The 20,838-nt window shown below is 35.8% G+C and overlaps 1 protein-coding gene across 1 annotated transcript in view; it reads right to left on the bottom strand.

Moving 5' to 3' along the window:
- KIDINS220 (kinase D interacting substrate 220) overlaps nt 1-20,838 on the bottom strand; it is a 164,330-nt gene that overhangs the window by 107,015 nt on the left and 36,477 nt on the right. Inside the window, 8 exon segments of the mRNA XM_078149758.1 lie at nt 139-290; nt 3,576-3,741; nt 4,554-4,733; nt 6,583-6,747; nt 7,352-7,529; nt 11,273-11,371; nt 12,079-12,177; nt 16,358-16,456. Of these exon segments, the coding sequence (XP_078005884.1) occupies nt 139-290; nt 3,576-3,741; nt 4,554-4,733; nt 6,583-6,747; nt 7,352-7,529; nt 11,273-11,371; nt 12,079-12,177; nt 16,358-16,456 (1,138 nt within the window).

The raw sequence follows: 20,838 nt of genomic DNA on the forward strand, positions 1-20,838 counted from the left end.
TTAATTCAATAGTCAAAGTACAATATAAAATTATTACGATACAAGACAACATGCTATGAGGAATTTAAAATATATATAAAAAGAAATAAATAAAACTATTACATTAAAATACAAAACAAAGAAATATAAAAGTTCTACCCTGTGTATCTTCAGTCTTGAATACCCGAAAAAGTCTTGTGGCTAAGAAACCAAATTCTCTTTCACAAGCATCAGAAAGAGTTGCAATCATCTCAGCCAAAGAAGTTTCTCCACCCACACTAGAGAGTCTATTGTAATCTGTAAATAGAAACCTTTTTAAAAAAGAAAAATATATTTTGTCATTATTTGAATAAAATTTGGATTACAACAGTCTTATAAACCAGTTGGATTATTTCATTGTCTTTTAATTAATCTTTTTTTCTAAATAGAAATATAAAAAAACCTCTACATTTTCAAACAGTCAAGGAACATGAATTAGGTCTGACAAATGTCAATTTTTAAAAAAATGGTTTTTATCCAATGAGAAGAAAAAGATCACAAAATATTAAATATGAAAGGGGGCCTTAGGGCCCATTTTGCCCAATGCCTTTATTTTGCTAAAAAAAAAGTGAGGTTCGGTGAGGTCATATGATTAATAAGTGAAGAGATGACAATTGCTATAGAACGCCTACTAGTAAAGTTAGATGGAAATAATCTCTTAATTAATGAAAGGGAGGGAAGAAATCATCTTCTTAGCACACCTTGATGGAAAATGATTACAAGAAGACAATACAAAAACCAGAGCAGTCAAATTGTCTTAAAAGATATGTATGTACATGTTTATATACCATATAGGAACTATACCTTTGATTTCATTAGTCTAGGGAACTCTCAGGTGAGGAAACACTCTCTTTATAGCCTTAGTAGACAATTACCTAGAGTATGGAGAGGTTATGGTTTGCTTAGGGTTATGTAGCCAATAGGGCAGCTAGGTGGCGAAATGGATGGAGTGTCGGGCCTAGAGTAAGAAAACTCATTTTCCTGAGTTCAAATCTGGCCTCAGACATTTATTTCTTCTGTAAAATGAGCCAGAGAAGGAAACAGCAAACTACTCCAGTATGTTTGTCAAGAAAACCCGAAATCGGGTCACAAACTGCTGAACAAAACCAAACAATAAAAAACACATAGCCAACATGATCAAAGGCAAGACTTGAACCAAGATTTTCTTGGCTTCAAGGTTGGCTCTCTCTAGTTATTATCATAGATATTTTCTAAAATTGCAATCAATTTTTCTAAATTCCACAAACTGTAATTGTTGACATCTATATAATGCTTTATACTCTGCAAAGAACTTTACATACATTTCTTATTTGAGCCTCACAACAAACCTGTGAGATAGATACTGCAAGTATCCCCATTTTATATATGAGGAAACCAGGGTTGAGGTTAGATATATACAATGAAGCAGAATTAGGATAAGAGAGTAACTCCAACTACCAGGGACAGAAGGTCAGGATCAGAAATGGGATTTAAACCCAGATGTTCCCAACCACACATTAAGCACTCTTTTCATTATAAAGGAATAGAGCGTTTTGTGAAATACAAGTATCAAGGAGTAGATAAAAGAACAAAACTGGGACCATGAAATCGATAATCAGGTGGTAAGGAGATGCAGAAATAAACTATATGACCTATATACTACTAACAAAGTAATATTCCTTTAAAGAAATAGAGCTATGAGACTCCTTTACTCAAGCAACTCCGGGGGCTTTCTATCTAGGATCTAATATAGGATCAAATATAAACTCCACACTCAAAGCCCTAGAGAACCTAGCCTTTCAACCTCACTGGACATTACTTTCCCTTCCCATACTCAGTGATTTTACAATCCAGCCAAACTGCTTTTTTCTTTCATCTTCATACATGATACTCACATTGCCCATCTCCAGGCCTTTGAACTGGCCATTCCAACACACCAGGAATGCACTCCTTCCTTATTTCTATCTCAGAGTCACTCTCTTCCTTTAAGACGCATGACCAGGTTTGTTTGTTGTTGCTGTGGAGTCGTTTCAGTCATGTCCGACTATTCATGACTCCACTTGGAGTTTTCTGGGCAAAGATACTAGAGTGGCTTGCCATTTCCTTCCCCACCTCATTTATAGGTGAGGAAACTGAGGTAAACAGGGCTAAGCGACTTGCCCTAGGTTAAACACCTAGTAAATGTCTGAGGCCACATTTGAGGTCTTCCTGACTCTGGGCCCAGCACTCTCTCCACTGCATGCATCTAGCTACCTGTAAAAAGGCTGCTGTGGACCTTGTCCACAAACTAATTTTTTTTAACTTCATAAATTTAATAAATGCCTTTTTTTAATATCACATCCATTCCTGGATAGAGGAACCCCACTTCCACCTCTGGAACTGAATCGTACATTTCAACAAAGATAAACAGTTAAGCCCCAAATAAAAACTGATAAAATGACTAAGTCTGACAATGTATATACAACATTCTGTCCCCATGATTCCATAGCTCTATGCTTAGATAAAGAAGCTGTGCTTTACTAGTTGTTCTTCAGGACTAGATTGGTTATTATACTTACTTAAGAGTTACTTTTATTATTTTTTTCAGGTACATTATTATGGGAATTGTGTTTATTATTCTTCTGGTTCTCTATTTTACTCTGCATCAGATCCAAAGAAATATTCCAAAATTTCTGTGAATTCCTCATATTCAGCCAGTCATCAATAAACGTTTATCAAGCATCTACTATTATATGCCAGGCACTGTGATAAGTGCTGGGGTACAAAGAAAGGCAAAAGACAGTCCCTAATCTCAAGGAGTTCAAAGTCTAATGGAAGAGACAACATGCAGACAATTATGTGAAAGCTACATAGCTAGCTAGATAGATAGGAAGAAAATCAGGCAGATCTATACACATGCGCACACACACACACACACACACACACACACACACACACACACAGAGTAGGAAACTGGGGAAACCCATTCTGTCACCTCCTGAAGCCCCTCACTCTGCCTTCAGATAGCTAATGATGGTAAATATGTTTTTCCTGATCTCAAGGCTGATTTGCTTTTTTTGCAACTTCCCTCTATTGTTCTTTGATCTATGCTCTGAAGCCAAAAGGAACAAGTCTAATGGATAAAAAGTCATAGCAAATAATACTTTCAAACTGCAAAATAAATTTAAGAAAATCAAGAGAATTCTAAATAAAATTATTCATAATCTAGTTTCTGTTACAAGTGTAGCTGATTTTCTAAGAAGACTAAGGCATCTTTGCTTCTGAGTTTCCATGTCTAAAATATGTATACGAATATAATTATGAATATAAATTCTTTATCAACTTGCTATTATGCTTAATTAGGAAATATCTGCAAACTAATAAAACATTAAATCATTCATGGCAACAAATTATTAACAGATTTAGCTATTAAACCACCAAACTTTTAAAATTTTATGTTCCATAGAATTTTGTACATACTAAAAAATTAACATAACCAGAAGAGAAATTTTTCCTTAATCCATTACATTTTTACTTTTGACTGAACATAGCATGGTATTTTCAAGGAAGAAATGAAAAACAAAAATCATTCGGCTCACCTGACAGGTAAAGCTTTTGTAGTTTGCTCTGGCAATTCAGGGGGGTTTACAAACATCAGTTTGAGGAGGAGTTCCAAGTAGCCAATATGTCTTGCTAACCTAGTGCTTACCACCCAGGCCCAATTCCAACTTTCCCCTTCCCTTCGACCACCAAAGTAAATTACAGCTGAAACATAAAAATAAACCCAATAAAAGCATTTTAGGTAATCAGTTTCACATTCATTTCCCAAAGGAATAAAATTCAAGTAGTCAGATTTAATTCAATGACTCACAAGTGAATAATGCACTACGTTACTTTTAAATTTAATGCCAACTTCTGCATACCAAATGCCATAATCCAGGGCCATCCAATTATACTACCTACCACCCACCTCTCACTGCTTTACATTTAGGGTCTATGGGCTCATTTAATGTTAGCCTAAGTAAAATATAATTAGAAAAACAAATCTATGGTTCATATAGTAGTAGAATACATAAACAGTTCTCTTCTTGCAAACGAAGACAACACTCAGATGAAGGATTAGGAATTATTTTTATCTCCTTTGTTTCAGGAAAAATGCAATGATAGCCAGTACTCCTCTAAAGTAGAGGAGCTATTCAATCTGCAACTAGAAAAATATAATGACATAATTTCATTTAAATAAAGTCTAATGTAGGCAATATATAACTAAGAGGCTTTCTTATAATGATGCTTATGTCTGATAAAAGAAATTTTACATACATTTTGAAAGACACTGAAACCAATTAGAATACAGCTTGTTTCCCAAGCCAATTAGTGTGATAAAAAGAATTAGCAGGCAAGTGTATGTAATTTGTGGTTAAACTTTTCCACTCATACTATTACATTCATATATTATACTTCCAGCAATAGTATTTTTAACTTTCAATACAAAAAATCAAAATGTCAATCATATTAAATAAAACAATGAAGTCTGACATATTTTTCAATGTGTGAAAAGAATAAAAGCAAAGACTTACTAAAGAATATATACAGGAGTGACAAGAAGCTTAATGCCACTGCTATTCCAAGTTTCAGGTCCACAGTAAAAGCAAGCAATAAACCCAACCCTCCACAGAGCAACAGTGTAAGAAATACTATAAGCCATGAGAACTGGAAAAGAGGTTCAATTTGTTGTCCAGCAAAAGTTTTCATCTCATCTGAAAGAGAAATAAGACAAAACTCTTAAGAACAGAAATGAGCACATACAAAGTCATTTTGAAGTTCTAATATTTTCAAAACATCTGTAAAACAGAAAAAAATGGAATAAGCGCATGTTAGTAATTTTTAACGTCTCATTCTACTTAATTTTTTTTTATTTTTTCCAGAAATTTACAACAAAACAATTTGCTTATAAAAACTCGTGGTGTGATAACTTTTTGAAAATGCATCCTGAAAGCAGGTGCAAATCCACCAATTGGGTCAATTACTTTACTTTCCAATTTTTTGAGACTGATAGATTTCCCACTTCCCCAATGTGCATACAATTCCACACAAGCACTTTTGCCTATTTCATAACTAAGTATCTCTCCATCTGTTTCAAAAGGAGATAAATGTGATCAAGATTGTCTGATCCACTTCTGGTTGTAGAGGTAAAGCATTATTTGTCACTTTTACCTGCCCAAGGAATATGACCTGCTAAGCAAATCAAGGATACTTGGGGGCAATGAATGCTGAATACTTGTGAGTCAACTTATTTGACTTACTGAGGATGGATGATTAAATCTCAGTATTTCAGGATGATCTGATTGGTTCAGGCCACTGTGTGAGAGCTGCACATGAACCAAAAAACAGACACTTAAGAGCAAACTGGAAAATTGGGGGAAGGGAAGGGAAGGATAGGAATACCAGGTACAATTAGTTGCAAATTCTCTCTTACTTACACATACAATTGCATAGGGTTTCCCTGGCCATGGCAATGAGATATGGTGATGGAACCTCTTATCGAAATGGTTGCAGAAGCCAATGCAGCCATATCACAAAATATCCTAAATGGAGGAGGGGATTTTGGATTCAGCTGTAGAGAGACAGGGACCTGACCTCTTAGACTCAGGAATGGCATTTTGCTGTTGAGGGGGAATCTATGTCATTAGACACTCAGAGTTTCAGAATTCAAGCCTTCTGGAGGAATGTCAAGAGTTCTTAAACTGAGGATCACACATCTGGCCCTAGAGATTTGAGGATCAAGAAAGTACTCAACCCTGATACAGAAAAGCAAAAACCTGGACTTTGCCATGTGTTACTACCACGAATTATTCTAGTACTACAATTCAGATGGGAAAGAAGTTGCTTCTTTAAGACACCTAGGTTCACTTCCTTCTGGAGAAAAGTTCAAGTTCTTAGGACCATGGGAGTAAAAGAAAGGGTGACTCTATTACCTCTGAAATTCATTTCTCTCCTAAGAAAGTACAACCTTTTTAGGTAGTTCTGTATGGCTAAAGGTCAGTATACGTCCCTAGGGTGAAAGGAAACAATGGAAAGGGGAAAATAATTTTGCTATTATAGGCCACTGTGAATCTTTTATGTGCTTTTATATTTTTCTATGAAGTGAAAAAAAGCTGTCTTGTGCCTACTATACTTTGTTGCTTTGCATGGTTGCAGGAGAGCTAAGATCGTTTTAACCACACTACTTGGTGAAAACCTAGACACAAGCTATATTTTGAAGTTTCAAAATAAACTCTAGATGGGGACAAAATAAGCCAAAGTCAGTCAGTCACTTAACATTTATTAAGCACCTACTATTTGCCTGACACACAACACTAAACACTGGGGGAAAAAAAAGGGGGAAAAAACAGTCCTTACTCTCAGGAGACATGATTTGAGGCCAGCCCCTAGAGACTGAATTTCATCCAGGTAAAGGTAGGGCTTGGGGTGCCACAACAGGGATAATATCACACTTTACAAAATCCTACATACAATTCTTTTCTTTAGAAATATTTTTAATGATAATCTAAAAACTTACTATATAAGAAGTTCTTATGAATATAAAAATTAGTTCAATCACTTTACCTTCTAATTTCTTGAGCAAAAAAGATTTCCCACTTCCCCACTGGGCATACAATCCCACACAAATGGGGGGTTGCATGGTTGGCTCACTAAGAATATCAGCCAGAGCACTGCTATACAAATCATAACCAAGCATGTCTCCATCTGCATCAGTTGGAGATAAATGTCCTGTGAATTAAAAACATCACACAACTGTATTAAAAGATGGTTTTACTTATATCATTTCAAAGTAATATGAAATATTATTACTTTTTTGGATTCATATAATCAAGGAAAACAAAAAAAAATTACCTTACAAATAAAAGGAAGAGATAATGTAAACAGCCCTCAAAAAAATTAAAAATTAAATCTAAATAAATGTGTGCCAAAATAAGAAACTAAATGGAAATGGCTTTTAAGCACTTTTGTACCTAGAATTGTTTTCTGGATCTATTAGAAATATTAATAAATTGTGTTTAAAGCTTCCTTAATATATTTAAAAGGCCACACATGAACACTTACTTTATAACGTTCATATTTTCCCATATTAAAACTTTGCATATTTAATATTTCACAGAATATCTATTTCAGGTATGTGACAATGTAAAAGTAGTTCAGGAATTTTTGTTCCATAAATATGACACAGGTAGATAGATCAATTAAATCAATAAATGCATATAATTACACACACAAACACATATTCCTTGAAATATTTGATTACTTTATGCTTTCATAATGGAAATGTATTTCATTAAAGTAAAATAAACTCACTCTCACATAAAACAATACTTACTGGCTCCAAATATTTGAGTTAAAATACTTTTCTGATGGCTACAGTCAATGTTATATGGTGTCTCTCCTGCTTTGTTTGGCCTATAAAGCAGTCGTCCATCTTTTGGATTTCTTAAAAGAAGTTCTGCTAGCTTCCGGCTTCTGCCACGAATGGCAATATGGAGAGGAGTATCTCCTTTCTACAAAATTATGACAAATATTTGGGTTTTCATGCATTTATACACAATCAAACCTCACAAATTCAAACTAAATGAGAAACAGCCTAGTATCATTATCCTTTTCATCTATACTTACTATTCTAAGTCACAATCTCCCAACCCCTAACCTTTCTCTCCTTTAATCTCATTCGTATCTAGAACTTTTCCTGGTAATAATAAAGAAACAAAAACAGTAAAGAAAATCCAATTAGAGCCAAGTATAGTCTTTGGGATTGCAAAGACTCTATTAATAATTTTTTTTCCTTCCATCTACATTGCTTTAGTCGTTACGTATTTTGTCTCGTTGGGTCTGCTTATGTCGTGCTCATCAGTTGACATGTCTTCCAATGTTTTTCTGAATTCCTCATATTCTTATATTCCATTACACTGCTTCTTATATTCCATTACACTGATATAAAACAATCTGTTTAACCTCTCACTAATCAAAAGACTCTACTTTCTTTCCAAGTCTTCACTACCACAACTATATGTGAATTGCTGGATAATTCTAACATGGTCATAATGAAATATTTTTGGCTATGCTGTTGTGGTGTTTTCACTATGATTTTGTTTAAAATTGTTGTGTCAGTAACTATTAGTGATGTTCTCTATGTCTCTTTCTCTGCTTAGCCCTGCCTGGTTAAGGCATTAGGAACATATTTGTCTCATAAAAGGTATTTTGCTAAGTACTTTCTTGTCATTAAGAATAAGCTGAATGTCATGGGAACTAATTTCTCTTTAAATATTTGGTCAGATCCTCTAAATCTGTCTACAACAGAATTTCCTTTTTTATTATTTCTTTTTTGGTATACTTAATTTCATTTTCTGTGATTGTTATACTTTCTATGCCAATTACCAGCATGTCTCATTCCAATTCTATTTTTTCTCTAATTTCATTCTTGAGAAATCTAGCAATGCTGTACCTAAGTCTGGAAAATATGTTAACTAGATCTGCTATGGTTTAATGTTATCTAATCTTAAAAAGGTTTCAATTGCTATCTGATCATCTCTTTTAAATCATTTCCTAATTCAGTCACACATAACTCTTTCAAACTTTTTCAATACTTCTCAAATGAATAATTCTAACCCACATTCCTCATCATCACTAGAGAAAGTCATCTACTTTACTGACATTATCTGGCAAAAGCTCTTTGTACTCTTCTTCCTATTCCATCTATCACCATGCCTTCCTCTATCCATTTAAAATATCTCTAATTTTACCTACTTTAATCTTTCCCTCTATTTTATGAGAAAGATGCTTTCTTTCCATCTGTTCACTGGTTTCCATCTTTTCTAATTTTCTCCAGAACCTTGTTCCTTCAATCCCTCTCTCTGTTATAAGTTTTCATCTTACAAGTTTTCCTTCTTTCTCTACTGGCTCCTTTTTCTTTCCCTAAAAATGCATTTGTCATTCCTATAATTAAAAAAAAAATTTCTTGCTTCTCTTCAGTTACTCCCCAAATTCTCCTTCTTTTCATTGACAGATTTCTCAAAAAACAGACCAAAAAGAACCAGAAATAATATTTAAAGAACAGGGTTTAGGGTTTTGTGGGTTTTGTCTGTTTGGCAGGAATTAGAGGGAGGGCAAGTAGTTACTATCAATCAACAAAAATTTATTAAATGCCTACCATGTCCCAAGGACTACAATAAGCATTAGAAATACAGAGCCCCATGCCCTCAGGGAGCTCACATTCTATCACTGAAACTAGTCTACAATCTCTCAAAGAGGAGTCAGTGAAATAGCCAGAGAAGCAGAAAGGAAACCAGAAGAATACAATTCCAGGGAAGCTAATTTGCTGCAAGAAATAGTAGAGGACAAAGGGTTGAGGAACCAGTATCTGAGGACTGGGAAGTCCTTCCTATTTCTGCAATTAACATTTGGAGTTTGAGAGCTCAAGTCTAGACTACTGCAAACAGCCTCCCCACTGAATTCCATATTTCCACAAAAAAGTACTGCTATGAATATTTTGGTATTACACAGAACCTTTACTTTTGTTCTTGACCTCCGTGGGACATATGACTGCCTAGTAGTGGACTCTTTGGGTCAAACAGTCCCCAGACTCTATAGCCACCACTTTGATTACATTTGTCATCCCCCTCATAAAACCAGTGTCTACCAAATAAATTCTAAATTCAATTCCTTAGTATTCAAGTTCTGCCACAATGCAGTACAAATCTACTTTTCCAGACTCATTTAATGTTACTTCCTGATACAGGTCCAATTCTTTAGCTCAATTTAGACTACTTTTACCATTCCTTTAACTTACATGGTGCTTTCATACCTTTCTCATGTTGTCCATTTTGCCGGGAATGCACGTGGAAAGATGTATCTTTCCCTACCATACTCTAAACTAACTCATCCTCTAAGGCCAAGCTCAAATGCCTTCTCTGATTCTCCTAAACAAGAGTAATGCCTCTGAATCTTTAAAATCTTAATCTGTACTACTCATATGTCACTTATTACATACTTCCTTCCTACTACAGATACTGTTGCAACTATTTCCTCCTACTTTTAAGTCATTAAGAGTGAGGACCACCAATAAATCCATAACCCTTCATTAAGCACTTACTATTTGCAAGGCACCATCTTAACAACTGAGAATACAAGTACAAAGAACAAAAAAAAAATTCCTATTCTTAAAAAGTAGTTAAATATAAGGTAGTTTGGGAGGAAGGGTATTAGAAGTTGGGAAGGTCAAGAAAGGTATCTTCATGCAGAAGACAGTGTTTAAAATGCATCTTAAAAGAAGAAAGGTAATTTGAGGTGGAGGCAAGAAGTGACAAATAGCACATTACAAAAGAGGTGAGTAAATATTTGTTGAAAAAGCTAACATTCGGATGAACTGTTCAATTTATCAAGTATTTACTGACGTTTGCTATTTTCTCAGCATATGATTTTGGTGTCTAGTTGTTTTTCAGTTGTGTCTGACTCTTCATGACCCCTTTTGGGGTTTTCTTGGCAAAGATAATGGAGTAGTTTGCCATTTCCTTCTCCAGCTCATTTTACAGATGAGGAAATAGGCAAATGGCTCAGTGACTTCCCCAGGGTCACACAGCTAGTAAGTGTCTGAGGTCAACTTTGAACTCAGGAAGAGGAGCCTTCCTGATTCCAGGCCCAGCATTCTCTCCACTGTGTCACCTAGCTGCCCCTCTCAAAATACAAAGTAAATACAAAATGTTACTTTATCAAAGTCCCTAGGGAATAACTTTAAAGAACAGCTAACAGTTCAAATTAATATATGACTTGTTCTCAATCAAAATGTTCTTCAAGTGTTCTCTGACTGTAAGTAATTAAATGTAATATATATATCCTCCACTAACATACCCACCCCTTCAATGCCTTACCATAATTTGGAGATGGCCTTGGGTTCCTGAAGGCTATTCCAGTGGAACACAAACTCCACAGATCCTACACTAAGTTGGAAAGGGCTCAATATTAAGTCCAACAATGGCCTATTACAACTAACATAAAAAGAAATTCAAACAGATTTTTATCACACTAGTTCCTTATTTTGACACGACATACTAATATTACTAACTGAAAAGACAACAGAATTTCACAATCATACACGTAACCACTCAAAGTATCCCTTCTCTCCACAAAAACAGACCTTAACACTCATGAGCATAAATGGACAAAACTGGTCAAAGGATTGCTATCTAAAATACTACCTCTACATAGAAATTACTGGTATGAGTTTGTGGGGTTTTCTTCCCTTTTTTACCTTATCTACAGCAGACACCTTAGCTCCTTTATCTAGCAGAAGTTCAACCACTTCAATATTTCTCATCTTCGTGGCCTTTATAAGTGGTGTTTCACCATCCTAAGGAGAAAAATGTTTTTCATGTTTACTAAACTGAAAACTTTAATTAACTACGGTATTTTTAAAAACAAATTACACTAAAATGTTATGAACTTAAAGAATTTACAAATCCTAAAAAAAGGAGGTATATCTCGTTAACAAAGTTCAGTTTAAGATGGTCTCATGTTAAAAATTTGCCTTAAAATAAGTTTTTCTTTACCTAAGCTATATGAAGTTAATTTTATATTCATTATTATAATTACTTATGTAATTATTATTGTAGTATATATTATACATTATAATAACGTAATTATCATATTATAATAATATATTAATATTGCTAAAATACCATGCAGACACAATAAAATGCAAATCTGAAAAATACTGCAGACCAGAACTGTAACCTAACAGCCTGGATACTTTCCACAAAGTTACTTTCTAATATTCAAATATATCTATATTCATATTGATAGGGGCATTCCCTCTAATAACACCAATCCCATCTACACCTTCCCATTCTGTGCAGCTCTTAATCACCTGCTCCCATGATATTAACCACAATTTATTGTCAATAAATTAGGACTATCTTCACTAGAATAGTACCTAACTGAAGATTTTCAATTATAAGAGAAATAAAAAAAACCATAAACTTTTTTTAATGATATGATGAGACCAAGGGAACTAAATATTCCTGTTTTATTTCAATTTTTATTAAGCTAAACACAAACCTTTGAGCATATTTCAGTATCTGGATTGCACTGCAGGATATCTCTCACCATTGCTGCATTGCCTTTTTCAACAGCCCAATACAGAGCAGTTTTATTATCCTATAAAATAAGAAGATGTTTTAATACAAAACGTAATGTAAAAAGTGATGCTGTGGGGATATTAAATATCAATAATATTCATGGCAGAAATAATAAATATTCACTTTAAAGTACACATCGTGTACATTTTATTTGAGCCTAACAACAATCCTATAAGGTAGGTACCAGAGTTGTCATTTTACAGACAAGAAAACTCAGGCAAAGAGAGATTAAGTAATTTATCCACAGTCACACAGCTACTAAGTATTGGCCTATCCCCATCCCATCTTTTCCAGAAAAGTTTCTCATCTTAAATCTCTCCTTGTCTACTAGTTGCTTTTCTACCGCCTACAATCATGCCCATGACTGCCCCATACTTAAAAAACCCTCACTTGATATATCTAATCCCATTCACTATTATCCTCTATCTCTCCCCACTTTAATGGCTACACTCCTTGAAAAAAAAGTCTCTCAGCAGTGCCTCCACAACAAGCTTCTGTAAGCTGGTTTCTAAACTCATTATTTAACTGCAACTCTGTCTCCAAAGTTACCAATAATCTCTTAACTGCCAAATCTAATACTTAAGCATTAGCACTGTGCTTGTCACATAGTAGGTACTTAATAAATATCTCTTGAGTGATTACTGATTGATTTAATGGGCTATTCTCAAGCCTGATACTCCCTGACCTTACGGCAGCATTTGAGTCTACTGACCACCTGCTCTTGCTGGATGCTGTCCTCTCTAGGTTTTTGTGACAATGATGCCTCCTAGTTCTTTTCCTATCTGTCAGAAGGCTTCTTCACAGCCTCCATTTGTTGGTTCTTCATCCATAGCACACCCTCTAACTGTAGGTGATATCCAAGGCTCAGTCCTTGACCCCTTTCTCTTTTTATTCGATACTACCTTACTTGATGATACCATCAGCTCCAAAAGGTTCAAATATCTACAGCCAGACTGATTTCCATTTTCACACATGCAACCCTGGTCTCTCTACTAAGCTACATGTAAGACTGCCTCTTAGACATCTAAACCGGATGTACACTGGATATCTCAAACTTAATATATCCAAAAGACAACTCAGTATCTCTCTGCCCCCAAACCTCCCCACTTCTAAACTTCCTTACTACTGCTGAGGGCGCTACCTTCCTCCCACTCACCCAGACTTATGACATTCCCCATTTTCACTCATTCCACATAGCCAACCCATTGTCAATTCTTATCATTACTACCATCACAATGCCTCTCATATATATCCCCTTCTCTCCTATCATAGAAAGACAACCCTAATTTAGGTCCTTAACACTTGTCACTTAAACTACCAGAATAACCTTTTAATTATTCTTCCTGTATCAAGTCTCTCCTCACTCCAATCCTTCTATTATGCTGCCAGAATTTTTTTTCAAAGCATAATATAAGTCTAGCCTGCTGAATAAACTCTAGGAGCTCCCTGTTACCTCCAGGATCAAACAGAAATTTCTCCGTTTTACAATTAAAGTTCCTCATAACTTGATTCCTTCCAACCCTTCTAGTCTTCTAACACTCTCCTCCAGCCATACTCGTCTACTTACTGTTCCTAACACAAAATGTTTAATCTAACATCTCTGTGACTTTGTTTTGGCTGTCCCCCATGCCTACAATGTTCCATCTCTTTCTCTCTACCTCTTAAGTTTACCTGGCTTCCTTCAAGGCTTGGTTCAAACCTCACCTTCTATAAGAGGCCTATCCTGGTGCCCCCAGTTGCTAGTGCTTTCCTCCCTAAGACTACTTTCTACCTACTCTGTAATTACCTTTTATTTCTCATATTATCTCCCCTATTCAACTGTATGTTCCTTCAGGGTAGGGACTGGGTTGGGTTTTTTTTGGGGGGGTGGAGGGTTGGGTTTTTTGCCTTTTTTTTGTATCCTCATTCCTTAGCACAAAACAGTATATATAAACTTCTAACAAATGCTTGTTGACTGGCTGGATTAAAAGGTCTCTGGTCACCTTACAAAAAGTGGTTGCAGTACAATGGTGACTTCACAAGCTTGGCTATAAAGGGTTAGAATTAATAAGGAGTGGTAAGAAATGGAGGGAACTAGTGTAGAATACTCTAGGAATTCAGCAGGGAAACAAAGGGAAAATTTAAGACAAAAGCTTGAGCGTTTGGAAGAGTCAAATAAAGGTTTTCTAAGAATAGGGGACATATGAACATGTTTGTAGGCAACAGAAAAGGAGTTAGCTGATAGGGAGAATCTAAAGATAAAAGAGTGAATGATCACTGCAGCAAGCTCCTAAAAGAGATAGAAAGGAGGCAACCGTAGTGGTTAGAATGAGCAAGGAGAAGGGCAACCTGATTCTCTGCATGTAAAGCAAATGGTAGGTGAAGATATAAAGCAGTATTAATGTGTGATAAGAAATTAGGGCCTCGATTTTCTCAGCAGAGTAGAAGAAAAAGTCACTTGCTGAGTGAGAAAGGGTTGGGGTGAAGATGGGAGTTTAAATATGAAAGTAAAAGAAATGCTGTGGAAGTGTATCCAGTGACTAGTGCAAAGAATAGCTAGAATAAATACATTTCTACCCAGATGAATGGAGACAGAATACACAGCCTTTATATGCCTTTGAGACATAATGCAATAAAAATATAACACGGCACTATGCAGCAGGGCCAGCTATGGTATGACTGTCACAATTCATTTCATTGGTTTGTGACTGCGGTAGCCCTTCAAATAATATTCACTATTTAGCAATTTTGTAACTGCAAGTGCTATCTTTCCGTGGTGAATTTAAATGAATTAACACTGCTTTTTAGAGAAATTACAGGTGCTTATGCACATTTATCCATTGATATATTGATAGTTTTTCCCCTAAAATTAAAATCATTGGTGTTTTAGTTTTTTTCTCCACTACTTACCCTGCATACTTTTTTCCCCCCCAGAATCTAAGATAGCATTCACATATGAAGTCCCAAGGGAAAACTGTAAGCCCTCCCCTCTCTCCAAGAGCCTGTATCCTCTCATATAAGAAGACATCCTGAAGTCATTCTTCCAGTTAACAGCGAGGTTATCAAGTTAAAGAGAGAAAAACACCTTTGACATACTCACACTTATACAAACTGTTTATTATCCTCCATACTTTTGCAGATTTAAATGATTCCTCTATCTTTGCCTTATACTACTAAACTGGCTAAGACAGTCCCTCAAATCTTCAAAAATTCCACTTCATAAGTAAGTATCAGCCTAAATCCAAAAGGCCCCACAGCACCTGGGATCAAAGATAATAGATTTTCTCACCCTTGTTAATAAACCTTCAAGTAGTGTGAAATAAAATGAGCATTATAATTCTGTGCTCTTCACCCCACTTAAACTAAAATTATAATTCTCAATGATCTCAAAGCTTAGAACCGCCCACATCGTATCTTGTTTCCCCAGCACTCGATGCCATAGAATCCCAGGTAAGCAAGTAACTGGTAAAATATCATGACATATATCAGATACAGGGCCTTTCCCAAACAAAAGGAAAAGCTGCAAACCATCTTTGCAGCTGCTACCTTCCTCTCAACCAAAGATGATCTGATTCAGATTTCAAACTCTGCAGCATTTTCAGTCTCTCAGTCTTAGCCATAAAGAATATCCTCCAATAAGTCTCGTTCAGATATGTGTTTTGTACACAGGCTCTCTACCTTTTTCTTTCTTAGTATGGATGATCATTACAACTCTTCTGGAGAAGCATATGCTAAAAAAACGTAGAAATTAAAATGGGTAGAAGCTGATAAATTCTACTTTTTATCCTAAGAAAAATCCTAAAAGCTAAGAAAAGTAGCCCGACTTCAGATAGCATGGAGCAGCGAATAGAGGGCAGAGTCAAAGCCAGGAAGACCTAGGTTCAAAGCCTGCCTCTGACAAATGCTGGCTCTGTGACCCTTAAAAAGCTGCTTAAATCTCAGTCAGTTCAATGGGCAACTCTCTATAAACTGCAGAGAAGACTTGCACCAGCAGAGAATACTCCCTTCTGATGGGAATTCCCTATCACAATGAAATCACAAGTCCAGTTCTTGCTCCTATCCCTGATTCACAGGATTTTTTCCAAAGCAATTTTAGAATAACTCAAGTATACAAAAACCTGCTAGATTTTACAAGTTAAAGTTTTTGGTTTTTAAGATAGTGGATGTTTGCTAAAACATCATATTTGTATTCTAACTAAAAATAATGTAGTTATACTTACGTGTCCTCTAATATCTATGTCAGCATATTTGTGTAGGAGGGCTCGAACAATTTCAACATGACTACCCCTGACAGCACCAATTAGCACAGTGTCTCCACTCTGAAAAACAATGAATTGATGATGAGAAAGAATTAACTAAGATTTGAAATTTAATAAAACATATTTTCTTAAAAATCTGATTTGGAGCAAAGCCTATATCTTTAGTACTTCAAAAGATTTCAAAGTTTGTTGGGACTAGGTACTACCTCTGCCAATGCAGACTGCAATTCCTCCATGTCTGAGGAGACGGTTTTGTGACATGCTGTAATCAAAAGTTTACCACCTGGTGGATAACCTTTTTATAAGCCTCTCTAAATTTAACAAGGCTAGTTCTAGGATGACACTCATCTGAAGCTTTTTCACTTTGGGAGAACACGCTAAAGTATCTTGCTGATATAGCTTTTGAAACTAGAGTAATTGTTTATGCAACAATGAAGCACCAGAGTAAAACATTAAGGAAAGGCAAACTATCATCATCGACATAGCTGCCAGTACATACAACATAAATTTGGAAATTATAGCATGATAAAAATATGCTGGAATAAAGAGTCAATGATAAGTGCAAAAAAGAAAGGTAATCGTCACTATGAAATCTAGAAAAAGGAGTTAGATAGTAATACCCTGTCAGTGAGTCTCAGACCCATTCAAGGGGTAATGCTTATTTCCTCACCCTCTCCTATGATCATACAGTATAGAAGGGTAACTTCTTAGAAGGCTACCACATATTCTGATGAAAATACTCCTTATATGGTTATATGACTCCCTTCACCCCATAACTATTTTCAAAATGTAATTTCTGATCATTAACTTGGTTTTCCCAACTATTCTGGTACTAAGAAGAGAATAAATATCCTGAAGAACAGAAAGAAATATTTGAGTTTTGTGAATGAAAAATCCCATACAGAAAATTAGTAAGTTAATTTTCTGGTTTATAAATGAGTTCTGTATCAATTTAGAAAGCAGCAATGTTGACTCAATGCTGAAAGAACTGTCCATTGAGATCTCATGAAGATTTGGAACCATGACGATAAACAGAGTCCATGATGATAAACAGAGTTTAATGGCAAATGAGACCTAGCTGAAAGAGTCAGCTGGCCTTCGTCTTTACAACAATATGTTTTTAATACCTAGAAAAGAATAGAGACAAAAACTCACAAAAAATTTCCTTACGATAAGCTTCCCATAGCTCATTTGTACTAAAATCAAAATGATACATCACCTATCTAGACCTCAATATGACAACTTCAACTATCCAGAACTGATAAGAAGCAGGAGACAAAACCATCAAAAGAGCCATCTGAGAAGCCAAAAGAGGTCACAACACAAAGTCCATATGCATGCACCAAAACCAAAGTTCATGCACCTTATTCACAGGACTGCTTATTAAACTGTCTACACAAAATCTACTTATTCTTACCTGATACACAACTCTAATGAGCTTGGTTAGCTAGTCTCTCAGGGCAGAGAAGAACAACATGGCATAGTAGGAGATATGGACCTGGTCTTGGAGTTAGGAAGACCAAGGTTCAAGTCCTATCTCTGACACATATGAGCTAAGTGATCAAGAGCAAGATATTTAATCTATCAAGTGTCCCAGGTTCCTGAGAAAATAAGTTACAGATGAGCTCTCATAGGGCTTTAAATTCCAGGCTAAGAAAATTTACCCACTATTTTACCCCAGAATAAGGTTTTTTGTTTGTTTGTTTAACTTTTTTTGTACCATGGGCCCCTTTTAGCAATATGGTAAAACCTACATATCCTTTCTCAGATGTTTTTAGATGCATAAAATTAAAAGACACAGTATTACAAAAAAATCCAATTATGTTGAAAAAGTTATCAAAATATCCTTTAAAACAAGTTTACAGACCCCAGGTTAAGAACTCCTATGCATCTAGGGGCAAAAGAAAGTCACTGAAGATTTTTTATAGTACCATGGTGAGACCTGTGATTTAAGAGTATTAACTTGGAAGCTGTGTGGTAAATGGATTGCAGAAGGTGAGGAATGGCAGCTCAGAGTACAATTACAAGGGTATTACAATGGTCTAGGGCAGGGGTGGGAAACCTGCAGGTTGACGACCACATAGACCCTCTAAGTCCTGAAGTGCAGCCCTCTGATTGAATTCCAAACTTCACAGAACAAATCCCCTTAATAAAAAGATTCGTTCCATAAAACTTGGACTCAGTCAAAAGGCCACACCCAAGGATCTAGAAGGCCATGTGTGGCCCAGAGGCCACAGGTTCCCCACCCCTGCCTGGTGTAGGGGATCTTAATCTTAATTGTATTATAGAGTAGCCAAGTTGAGGAAAGGTCAAATAGGATAAGACCTGAGGGGACAAACACACATTAAGCTGTTAAACTATCACTGACAATCCTGGAAAGGAGTTTCAGTTCAACAGCAGGGTTAGAAACCAGAATACAGAGGTAAAAAAGTAAGGAGAAGTGAAGAAATGGAAGCAATAATTGCTGATGACTCTTTCTAGTAATCTAATTGTAAAAGTAGAATTATTATAGATTAATGGCTTGAAACAAGGTTGAACATTTTTTTTAGGGATAGAAAGGTATATGCATGGTGACATAATGCAATAGCTCATATTTGTATAGTTTTTAAGGTTTACAAAGTATATTATATACATTATTTCATATGCTTCTCATAATGACCCTATGTGAAAGGTGCTATTATTACTATCCTCCCCCCCCTTTTTTTTCCTAACAGATAAGGAAACTGAGGATCAGAGAGATTAAGTATATTTGAACTAGAATTCAAACACAAGTTTTCCTGACTGTAGTGTTCTATCCCCAACACCAATCCACAAGGAATCAGTAAATAAGGGAAAATTTAAGATTAAAGAAAGAGAATGGCCAAAAGAGATAGGAGAGGATAATACCAATGGCACAAAAAAGATTAACTTTGGGAAGAAGGACCCCTTACCTCTTTATAAACCACAGGAAAAGAAAAAATGAGGAATGATGTAGAGGTGTTTTAAGTTTTACAAGACGAGAAAAGCGAAAGATTATGTCCATTTGGACTTTCTTCTCAGTAGAAGGAGAGGTTCTCATTTTAAGAGAGAAGGTAGTATTGGGGGGGGCGCGCTGGGGACAGAAGATAGTTTATTACAGCTACTGTGGGGTATGTGACAAGGACTCAATCAGAAAAAAAAAATTAAAAGATTGCCAAGAAGCAATAAAGGCCCATCTGAGATAAGAACATAAATTCATAATGGATCTCGTTGGTAGAGTTACATGACATTTGCCAGCAATGTTCAACAACATGACAGTACAGGAGTTCTTAATCCAGGGTCCGCGAACTTGAATTTTTAAAAATATTTTGATAACTTTATTTCAACAAAATTAGTTTCCTTTGTAATCTTATTTATTTTATTTCAAGCATGTAAACAAAGGGGTCTATAGGCTTCACTAGACTGCTAGGAGTAGCAGAGAAAAGAGAACGGTACAGTTAGCCCAGGGTAGAGCTCTGAGTGGCAAAAGCAAATGAATGTGGGATTCTGGGGGAGGCAAAAATGTCAACTGAAATGATCAACAATGAGATGCAGACTATGAAAACAAGAAAGGCCAGACAGAGGGTGATAGATTGGGAGAAGAGGAAAGGGTAGAAGGCTTAGATGATGTGGTAAGAATGTTTAAGAGAAGTGAAGCTGAGGGAGCAATAGAAAGATAAGTCATGTTTAGAGAAAAGACTTTCAGAATCCAAGACCATACAAGAAACCTAGTAATAGATGATGTAAAAACTTAAAATGTGACTATTCCTGTAGGTGGCTGAGGTAGAGAGAAAATATGAGTCATAAGAATGGTGTTCAAGGTGACATGAATAATGTGTATACCGAAATACTTCAGAAAGAGGGTAAGGTTTATAATCCAGGAGAGTATCTAAGAAACTCCTTGAAAAAAGAGAAAGATCTGGAAGCTGACAGACTTCAACAAAAATCTTTACTAGGTGTCAGAGACAGAGGAAGTGAACCTTAAAAGTAAGAAAAGTTGCTGAATGACAGCGCAAATGCATGGTCTGGAAGTGGCAATGAGGAACATGTATATCTGCTCTTTCTCCTGGCCCAATGTATCAGGGGCTTAAGAGGGAATGCCCCATACTGTGGCGAGAGGACAAAGATGTATTGTTTTCTAGAGGGATCCAGGAGACTTGGTGTCCCCACTAACTTCAGTGTCCAAAGGTAACAAAGCTAATGGAGAAAGGAGTACTTGATGTGGGCAGGAGCCTTTGGACTAGCAGTATCCCCCTCCTACCTGGTCACTCCATGATGACATGTAGACCTCACTTTAAAAACAAAAACTCAAACCCCCCCCAAAAAAAAGAAACAAAATGTACACCTTTAAGTGTAGAACACAAGGTATTGATAAAGCTGATGGTTGAATTGAAGACAACTATTCTAATTAGGGACCTAGAAGTAGAAAATAATACTTAACTAAA

Source organism: Phascolarctos cinereus, unplaced genomic scaffold (assembly GCF_003287225.1).
Source record: "Phascolarctos cinereus isolate Bilbo 61053 unplaced genomic scaffold, phaCin_HiC Scaffold_2;HRSCAF=192, whole genome shotgun sequence".
Taxonomy (NCBI): Eukaryota; Metazoa; Chordata; class Mammalia; order Diprotodontia; family Phascolarctidae; genus Phascolarctos; species Phascolarctos cinereus.